The 10,429-nt window shown below is 43.3% G+C and overlaps 1 protein-coding gene across 1 annotated transcript; it reads right to left on the bottom strand.

The window, feature by feature from the left end:
- Positions 1–202: 202 nt before the first annotated feature.
- Positions 203–9,470, bottom strand: gss (glutathione synthetase). The gene is made up of 13 exons (XM_048982685.1): positions 9,244–9,470; positions 8,143–8,293; positions 6,641–6,786; positions 6,087–6,162; positions 4,939–5,078; positions 4,709–4,825; positions 4,276–4,356; positions 4,051–4,128; positions 3,784–3,850; positions 3,370–3,564; positions 2,000–2,081; positions 1,722–1,911; positions 203–862 (listed from the first exon to the last, which is right to left on the bottom strand). The coding sequence occupies exons 2-13, from the start codon at positions 8,275–8,277 to the stop codon at positions 739–741; spliced, it is 1,431 nt and encodes a 476-aa protein (XP_048838642.1). The 5' UTR covers positions 8,278–8,293; positions 9,244–9,470; the 3' UTR covers positions 203–738.
- Positions 9,471–10,429: the final 959 nt, after the last annotated feature.

The following is a 10,429-nucleotide window of genomic DNA, read 5'->3' as shown; positions in this document are numbered from 1 at the left end:
GTTTAAAAAGGATCTAATACAAATTATTTGACAACATAAGTACTTGAATGTACATGACTTAAATTTGTTCAGTGCTATGTAATAGTTAAGGACTTACAGAAAACTTGCTATTACTGAACTACAGAAAGTCGCTAATGAAATGTTACAAATGTTGTTACCGAACTGATGAACAAAGATCCATATCAAAATCAAACGAGGAGGAGATTTTTAAAGAATAATTTATTTTTTCCTCACATTCACTAAAACGGTGGGATTTTACAATACAGGATGATGGATCTTCATTATTAAAATTTATTGTTAATATTTCAAGACATCATCACAAGGGAAAATGTCAAATATGTCAAAACATTATTGGTAAAATAGCTTTTATATATTCAGTGACGATTCTAAAAAATATAAATCACATAATTCCGATCATATAACCTACATACCAATAATTTTTATATAAAAATCTCTAATAAATTCCTCATAATTATTCAAACTTTCCAAGATGACAATTTTAAGATTTTCAAATTGCACCAATAGTGCTCCACAGTAGCTAATTAAATGGGCAAAGCAAAACAAAACAAGCAAAACAAGCAAAAATTGGTTTGCTTATTTATGTATTTGTTTATTTGATTGTTTGTTTGTTTATTTGTCACTACGACCATAAAATGCCACCGATCACAAGTCACCAATAGAGCAACTGAAGTGAGTTCTGGTCCATAACCTTTTCGCACGTCACTGGACAGAAGATCCTCAGAATAGAAGAGGATTGTCCAGCACAGCCACCCCCGCAGCCACCCCTCCGTCAGCGTGTTCGATGCTCTTGGTCCGGAGCAGGTGCCCAGCACACTCGTTCAGCAGCATCTCCGTCCCCTGCCTTTGGATTCAAAGATGCAAGAATTACAAATGTGACATGCAAGGTATGCAGTCAGACTATAAGCTGCAGTGAAATGCAATGTAGTAACATCAAAGTCATTAAAAGTAAATAAATAAGGAGTCAGGCTATAAAAAATGTAAGACCAGAGATGTGCACCAGATCAGATAAACTATGAGGTGCATAATTAAAGAGGGAGTATATATAAGTGTCAATTAGGCACTAAGCAGTCTAATGGCCTGAGGGCAGAAGCTCCTTCTGAGCCTCGGTTCTCATAGAGACAGAAGCACTTTCCAGACCTCAGCCTGGTAAGAAGACAGCTGTTAGTGTGAGTTGTGTCCCTGCAAATATTGGCAGCTCTGCTCCTGCATGGTCTGAGATGTACGTCCTACAGCGAGGGCAGAGCAGCCCTACAGATCCATTGAGCCAAACGTCCCACCCTCTACAGAGCTTAACAGTCCTGGGAGGAGCACTGGTTGAATGTGATGACTGAGGGTCACACCCATGCACTTCAGACGCTCAACAAAACAACTTGCAAGAGGAGTGTCAGTCACCTAAAATAAGATAAGGCCCTAAACTACGATGCAGTGGAAACACGCCAGATGCTAAGGCCAATGCCAATGCTAAGGCCAATGCCAATGCTAAGGCCAATGCCAATGCTAAGGCCAATGCCAATGCCAAGGCCAATGCCAATGCCGATGCCAATGCCAAGGCCATAGGATGCCAAGGCCATAGGATGCCAAGGCCATAGGATGCCAAGGCCATAGGATGCCAAGGCCATAGGATGCCAAGGCCATAGGATGCCAAGGCCATAGGATGCAAAGAGGCTTTCAGAAAGAACCACAATAAGAGTAGGATTTACCTGACATAGGCTCCAAAGGCACCAATTTCACTTATACAGGGACTGAGTTTCACTGGGGTGCCCCGTCGCAGTAGGTAGTTCTGGACTGGCTGTGGGAAAATCTTATCCATTAGGATATAGGCCGTCCTCTCTGATCCACCCTTTACCTTCTCCAAGACCCGGCAGATATCTGCACCATAGATGTTATTTCCTGTTGATGAAATAGCCTCATTAGCCATTTAATTAGAAAGAGAGTATGACAAGTGAAGGTGCGAGCATTTGGAAATGAACAGTCTCACCTCCGCCCTCTCTCTGTGGTTTCAGAACAAACTGGTCCGGCTTCTCCAAGGCCATGGCCACAGTCTTCTCTCCCTCCGCACCCTGAACATTAACCGTTAACATGAACATCCATTTACTTGCTAATTATAGGAACATGCTTCCATTTCCTGCAACCTGATATCCTACTACAGGGTTATGGTGATAAGGGATGAGTTGGATCCTATAATAGGAAGCAGAAGGCAGAAGGACTTTCTGGATGGCATGAAAATTCAGTGTAGGGTTCACACAATCATACAGTATGAGCAATTTACTCAGTTCCTCTCCCAGCATGGTTATACTCAAAGCACTTGACAAAGAATCAAACAGCGGTGGGACTTAGCAACATGCTACAGCTGACAGACGGTGCTTGGACAGAAGATAATAGACTCGGGCCAGAAATCGTCATGCATCATGGTGACAGAAATTGCAAAAGTGACTATTTAAGAAAGCAGGGAAGAGAGCTTCACGCATGTTGTCACAAACCGTCAGAGTTTCTTCCACAGGAGGGTAATTCTGTGTCAAATCATCACACCTTTGGACAGCATCATCAGCTTGGCATGCTGACTTGGTCATATGAGTAACCCATGGAACTGAAATAGCATGTGTCTTGGATCAGTATTACGGGACGTTTAAGTTAAGAACTTTCGTGGGGGGGGGGGGGGGGGTTATGACTTTGACTGGTTATATCTCTGGTGATATGAAACCATGTGATGCTCCCTATAAACCATGTTATCTCAGCAATGACTCAGAAGCCAGAGACCTCATTTTCTGGAGAGGTTCATGACATTATAAGCTAGCTTTAGTAAAAAAGAAAAAAAAAAACATTCTAAAACATGGGTTTTTCAATTTTTAATATTATAATCACTCATTTCATGGTATTTTTTCATTCTGCGGATAGCATAGTATTTACGCAAAATAGCTTGACAAAATGATACGAGAACAATTTCTGTGCAACTAATATAAAGTTATACCCTACCCCCCCAACCCCCCCAGCAAGTTTTGTTAAAATCGCCGATGAGTGACGAGGTCCATAAGTGTGATTAGACACAGAATTACCCAGTGGCCGGCTTCAATATGCATCAACGGTCTCCATTAAAAACATATGGTGTCACTAGTCCCACCAGTCATTCGTTTATCTTGCCTGTTCTCAGTTGCCCTCGCAAGCTATTCAGCTCCCTCTAGGGGAGAAACTAAGAATAACATTTGTTCTTACTTTTAAAACTGTGATGCAGTATTTTTCAAATCAGCATGTTCATATTCTAATCTACTCATCTTGTGGGCAGGATGAGATCCTTTATGGGATCTTAAGTTTGACATTCTGACCGTAAAAAGCCTGGTTCTGTTATCTCACCATGTCCAGGGTATACAGGCCTGCAAAGGTGGCTCGGATTTGGGCGACAGCCTCTGGGTCATCAGGAAAGAACTTCTCCAGAACTCCAGGCTGGGTCAGGACCTGCTGGACCTTCTTGGTCCCGGCCAGGTGGGTGCTTATGTCTGGGCATTTCACGGCCTTGGAACGCTCCATCATGAGCCGTGCCTCCCAGCCCTGCAAAGAGAGACTGGGCTACAACCAGGAAGCCCCAACACGCACAACACCCAACCTGCTGCAGGAAGATCTCCTTTGCTTAATTACCAACTTTGCAATCAGTTAGTTGTCAAGGATTTCTATGGGAAAGAGGGGCATGGTGTGGTTTTGCAATGAAGGTAGCAATGAATTTCTGTCTAAAGGACAGGGGGGGGGCTCTTAAATGTGTAAGGTTCATACCTGTTCTGTGTAGTTCTGAGGCATGTAGCCATTGCGGAAATAAACAATCGCGACCTCTTGACCTCCCCTGCAAAGAAGTAGCAACGGAAGTATTCACCACTCACAAAATATACATAAGGTTACAACAAAAATGTATGGGGTTAACAACATAGGACTTATGACAGATTTCAGGTACCGATATTTCCATCACCCTATGATCTGACCAGGATGTCAGTGGTTAGCAGATGGATGGGTGGATAGATGGATGGAAATTGATAGCATACATACACAAACAGTCGTTTGTCCGAATCTAGCAATCCGGTATCAAACACATCAGCGAACCTCCGCCGTATGACTGGAATGTTCCTGCATGTGGTGGGGGGGGGGGGGGGGGGACAGACAGGACATCTCCATTATAATCCAAATGCTGTCCCACGTCCCACAACCACCGTACCAATTAACTACAATGAATTTAAAGCGTTTCGATTTTTAGCGACGATGAAGGCGTCTTACCTCCTCCACAGCTCGTTCTCTACAAATCGATGATCATAGATATTCGTCTGGACGTCCTCAACCAGAAACATGACCACGGCCCTTCAGCATGAGAGACAAACCGTCAGTGTGGACGTCACAAGGGAAGCTTTTTACAAGTGACATTACGTTCGGTTGTTCGTGGGCAGTGGTGGCTTAATGGTTAAAGAAGCGCACTTATAATTCAAAGACTGTTGGTTCGAATCCCCGACCAAGGTCCCGCCCCCACGCACTGCTCCCCGGGCACTGAATTAGCTGCCCCCCTGCTATCTCACAATGTCACATATGGGTTAAATGCAGAGGACACATTTCGTTGTTGGGTCAACACTGATCACCTAATTATAATTTCTACAAAGCAACTCCCCCCCCAGTCTGAATCAGATTAACTATAAACACCTGAATCCCACCAACGCACCTCTCAGACCCATACAATTCCCAGGCCTTGGCTAGAGCAGCAGCCAGCCCTCCTGCTGGGTCATTGTCCAGGACCTTCTTCTGCATCTCCAGTAGACCTGCGACCTTCAGGATATGCCTGTTCAGCAGCCAGTCAGACAGGTGAACACCTCCTCGTGGATAATTTTCCAATAAATTCTAAGACCAGCACTAGATTGACCTCGTATAGAACATTCCATACATGCTTCACACCTGTGGACAGCTGGGGTTTGTGAAGAGAGCCCTCCGAAGCTGGCAGCGATGGTGTTGATTTCGATCTGTTTCAATGAGGTACTCCCATCCGGCCGCTGGTCCACCATGTAGTCGGAGCGATTCAAGCCCAGGACTATCGACTTAAAAGACAAACACAATATTCTCAACAACCAGATGACCACTGACACTTGCTAATGAGCGCCGTCAAAAGCAGAATGAACCAAATGTGCATATTCAAAGACTTTGAACTCTTCAGGAAAAATCTCTGGTCACTGTGCCTCCGTAGCATCACTCAGCGTGAGAATGTCCTACGGCTACAACAACTAATTGATAATCTTCACAATAATCTGTAATAAAAACAGTCGACAATGAATTCTGTCATAATTACGGTCTATGCACGAGATCCCACCACCGGTAAATTTTTACCAGGATTTCAATATATACAGTGGACCTTTGTTTCTACGGACTGTCACTTTAGAGAACACCCAAAACATCTTAGCTACCATGGTGTCAGCACAGAACTTAATTAAATATCTCTTCAAGTTTGTTTTGTTTTATGCAAATACAGCATTTGCACTTTTCTTTAAACCAGCGGTTCTCAACCTTTTTTTTTAAACCATTATTTACCATGCCAGCTCAGTCATAACCCTACACCAGGTATAGGTCATAATATATGCATAATAAAGTGTGCAGTGCCCTCTGCAGTTTACACCAATCAATGCCGATGGCACAAATTTGATTGGATCTGCCAGTGAATTTTAAATGAAGCATCTGTGTTTTGGCTTCTTGGATTGGTTGAGTGGTCACTAGTTTTCCGCTAAGCATTAGCAGATCTAAAGCCCGTTTGTATGGGTTAAGTCTAGGACTGGGGCTGGAAAATCTGATCGTGGATCAGCATAGGAGCTTGCTGGTTTTAAAATGCTTACATTTCCAGCTGAACCCCCATGAAATTTTCAGAACTTGCTGCGATTCAAATTTGGGTCTAGACCCATGGGTTGAGAACTGCCGCTTTGGCCCAACAAACTGGTTAGTTGATCGCCCCATCTCACGAATAATCAATTATCAAAATAATCACTTTTTTTTCAGCCCTAGTCAAAGTAGCACCGTGACTGAAGGGCAGAAAAGTTAAAGCACCAATTGCCCCTCACCTGCGATCGACCCTCTTTCAGCACTCGTCTGTATATGTCGAACAGCCTCGCCGTGAATTTGTCCACTTTGACCGTGCTGCGGAGATACAATTGTAAAACTATTAAAGTACAGAAATAACACCAATGTTTATCCCCAGTCTCCGCATTTGAGTTTTCAATATTAAAGATTCAATTCTTTGTCACTGTACATGACAGTAGAACAGGGGTATCAAACTACAGTCCTGGGGGGGGGCAGAGGCCCCGCATATTTTGAGGTTTCCCCCTCTTAACACACCTGATTCAACTCCTTGTGCTAATTACCACACAGCTCTTGAGTTGAATCATATGTGGTGGAACAGGGAAAGAACTAAGCTACACAGGGCTCCGGTCCCCCAGGAATGGGGTTTGACACCCCTGCAGTGGAATGAGACAGAGTTACAACTCTGAGTGCTGGCAACAAAAACAAAAGACATGTAGTATACATAATGTCATTTTATTAATGATCTAGCCCGGAACATCAAAGAGCTGCTGTTAATCCTGCAAGTCTCTTTAGTGGTAATTATTACCGGCCATACCTGGCAAGGGCTTCCTCCAGGAAACAGGGATCCTGGCTAATTCTGTCCACCAACTGGTTGAAGAGGGTCTGGACCTTAAGTGCCTGCTCAAAGAGGCCTTTGGGGACCGGGGACGGGAAGAGCGTGAATGGCGCGTGAGTCACCACCTGTGGCAACAGGCTTCGCTTAGACACTGCTCAGTACGTTAGGGAGCCAAGCAATTCATAAGCTTACCGAAACAGGACACCACCTACCCAGATGGACGTAGGACGCGACCCACTGGGCAGCACAGTGCTATCTGGTTGAACATAGAGGCCATGGCTTCTGAATTGTTTGGTCTGCCATAGTTTAAAAGTGAAATACGGCTATGTGATATGATATCCCGATACACGAGTCATCTCATATCCCGATAATGAAGTATATCACAGCTGCATCTCCTATTTATGGATTTTTTTCTACAAATCAGCTTCAGTATGAATTGGACAAAAACCTGCAAATCACATTCACAAATCCACAAATAGGCAGGACAAGATCCACAAATATGCAAAAGCCTTATTGCATGTACAAATTGCACAGATTTTTATGGATATGATTTTAAGCAACACAAATAAAAAGGCATATTTGTGGAACGCAATGTATTTCTGATTTTCTTCTACAGACCAGTTGTAGTATACGGAGCCCCTTGCAATAGTTTTGTGTTCTCTCCTAATACTTTTGCGCTACTAATAATAACTGTATTGTGTCCATTTAAAGTACAAAAGATAGAATTAATGGACTGACAAGTATAAACCTAAACGATGCAGAGACGTGTCCAGTTAAATGAGCTTTAAGCACTGAAGTATGGGGGACAATGCACAGCATGTTACTTTCCCACATATGATTTTATATGTATTTATAAAGACCTATCCTGTGACAGAGTGCCAGTGCTGGGCCACTGCGTTCGACCCTTAATCCCATCTGCATCCAGCCACCACTGTATGCTGTACTGACACTGACTGACACTGACACTGTACTGTACTGACAGTTTGACACTCTTCCAAATGCCGTACAGCGATGAAGACACTGACATCATGGCTCAGTACTTGTTCGGCACGTGTGTTTACTGGGATCTTCTATTGAACGATGGTCTGAGAATGGTCAGAGCGATCAGGCGTCAGTGTAGTGAAGTTGCATCAAGGCAGAAACACCAGTTAAAAGTCCAACATTTATATGGTAGTATTAAAAATTTGAGGCAGTATGCTCCTAAACTCCTCTAGGAACGCCTAACACTTTTCATTGCAGTATCTTTAAAACCTTGTTTTAGCCCTGAGTTTAGCACCCACCACCCAGCCCTGCTCTGCCAGCAAATTTCACGACAGAGAAACTGAACAGCAGACAGCAGGAGTCAAAGCAAACCACATTCCTGGGGCTGATGCATATTACCTATGGCTGACTTGATACCGCCAGAAAAATGACGTCAAAGCATCCCTCTAACTTGGCATTTAACACGAAATACACATATGGGCACTAAAACGAAGACTTACCTCCGGGAAATTAGGGCTTTCCGTGGTTCGCATCAAAACCCCGTGCAGCAGTGCTGTGTCCTTGGCCACCTCGATTAAATTCTGAATCCACTCATCGTTCATCAGCAACTCCTCTGGGACCGATCCGGACGCCATTAGAAGCTATTTTTTCCTATATATAAACATCAAGGTGTTACAGAACGATTGAAAGTCGCCTCCTCTTCAATCAGGCTAAATTAACCGAGGGACCTTCGAAGTCTCACCTCGCACCCCCTGGAAGAGAAGCCTAGAGCCGCTTATGATTATAGACATACAAAAGTATCCGGCAACAATATTCATGTTTCAGCATTACCGTTCAGATGCAACCTTGCATCCTTACCTTCAATGAAAAATGACACTGATTAATCCTTCGGCTGGTGTGGAAACGCGAATCCAGCAAGTCGGGCAACACGTTTGCACGAGTGTACGAAGCTGAGCAAAACTGCACACTCATCTTGACGTTAGCGGATTTTTGTGGCTCTATTATTGTAGCAAAACGATTTGCGTGACTGTCTCGACTGCTGTGTACGTAATCACATTTGTAAATGTGTAGAAGAATTGGTAAATGCGTACTAAGATTTGTAAATGTGTGCGTTGATTCGTAAACATGTAAAAAAAAATCTCTAAACGTGTAATTAGATTAGGAAGTATATTGATATGTGTACACAAATCTGTAAATGCGTGCATGCGTACTAATAGCCAAAAAGTCGAAGTATTTTGCTCTAAGGATTGTAAATACAGATACATCATTAGTTACAACTTAATTGACTTTTTACACGCGGTTTTGCTACACTTTGCTAAACTTGGGGATCGTGCTAAAAGTGCAAAGCCGACTCTAAAACACCATTTGTATGTGTATATAACAGTGCATCAATACTGCAGTAACTCCATTTTCAAGCCAATAAACATCAAACCAAGTTCAGTGAGTTTCTCTGGTCCTGTCTAATCTTTCATGCTCTTTCAGGAAATTTTCACACCCATTTACTTTTCAGAAAACAACTGGTATGTTGCCTACAACCAACTATCAATATTGTACAAGAAAATTCTCCAAAAACACGACTTTCAGGCACGTCAGAGACTTACCGGCGTCCCTCTGCACCGATTGTATGGTGGGATTATATTTTACTGTTTTTTATCTCTCTCTTCTCGAAAGGAATTTGATCTGCCTTGTGTGGGCACTTCATTCAATTTATTAAATGCGTTAAATTCAAAACGACCATCCTGCAATCGAAATAGGAAAAAGATGCATGAGCCACTACTGGGCATGTGTGAGGATTTGGAAACACAGACGCCGGAAATGCATCGGCGTTACTGCTGCGGCGTGCGCCGTGACCAGCGCCGCCTAGCGCCGCGGCCCGGAATAGCAACAGGCAGACCCGCCGCTTTAGTAAGTATCGGTCTGCAGAACAGGAACTGGCCAGAGGGCGCCTGCGCATTGGGGCGGGCGGATTTCAACCATACAAGTCAATTAAAGTAGGCGGATTTCAACCGCTCTACCCGATTTGATAAAAAGAAAAGGTGGCGCTACTTTTTCACGATTTCGTTAAAAACCAATGGACTCTTTTGTAGTTTCTATAGCAGCATTTAATTTACTACAAAATTAGATTGTTGCCCCCGCATGGCACCCCGACTGCTTTGCGTCTTGCTTTGCCCACAGGTTAATGCCAAGTGGGTATGGGAAATAGATGGATGGTATTTAATTCTCTCCGGTGATAATCTGTAATTCAGACCTTTATGACTCTGACCCTGATGGTTTTAAATCCTTTACTGTCTCTGTTTTAGTTCGTCTTTCAAGTTTTATTGCTTGAAAATACAGTGAAATTTTTGCACTACAGTTGCAGAGGAGACGGGTGCATGGGGTTATAGAACAGACAGCAGTGCCTTACAAGACAAGACAGTGCAATATAAGAGAAAGACACGTAAATAAATAAACAAGTAGTGTGATATGAGGATGAGGTAGATATATGAGATGTGCAGAGTAACAAATAGACAATATTTTGGACATCGCGGAGTCCATGACGATCTCATATTACAAACACAATCAACCATAGCTTCAGTGTGATGACTTTTCAAATTTACACCCATTTAAAATGTGAGTGTACCATCCAGAAGAAAACGTTAATTCAAGAAAGTTTTAGACATGTCCGAAAATATTGCAGTCCGCCAGTTGTCCGGTAGAGGGCGCAAAGTACTCGATTATGCTCCATGGAGAAAGCTGCCTGTTTTGTTGCCCCTAATCGGGATAAGCGGCTAGAAGATGGACGGAACC

The sequence above is a fragment of the Brienomyrus brachyistius genome, chromosome 18 (assembly GCF_023856365.1).
Source record: "Brienomyrus brachyistius isolate T26 chromosome 18, BBRACH_0.4, whole genome shotgun sequence".
NCBI classification, from domain to species: Eukaryota; Metazoa; Chordata; class Actinopteri; order Osteoglossiformes; family Mormyridae; genus Brienomyrus; species Brienomyrus brachyistius.
This window is presented reverse-complemented; position numbering and strand designations above follow the sequence as displayed.

Bases quoted from the DNA above. Each gene is read 5' to 3' on its own strand.
- gss (XM_048982685.1), bottom strand. From the start codon at position 8,277: ATGGCGTCCGGATCGGTCCCAGAGGAGTTGCTGATGAACGATGAGTGG. The intron at 6,163-6,640 runs GTATGGCCGGTA...GTATCTCCGCAG, and splicing joins CTGGAGGAAGCCCTTGCCAG to CACGGTCAAAGTGGACAAAT. The intron at 3,851-4,050 runs GTATGTATGCTA...ACTTCTTTGCAG, and splicing joins TCGGACAAACGACTGTTTGT to GGGAGGTCAAGAGGTCGCGA.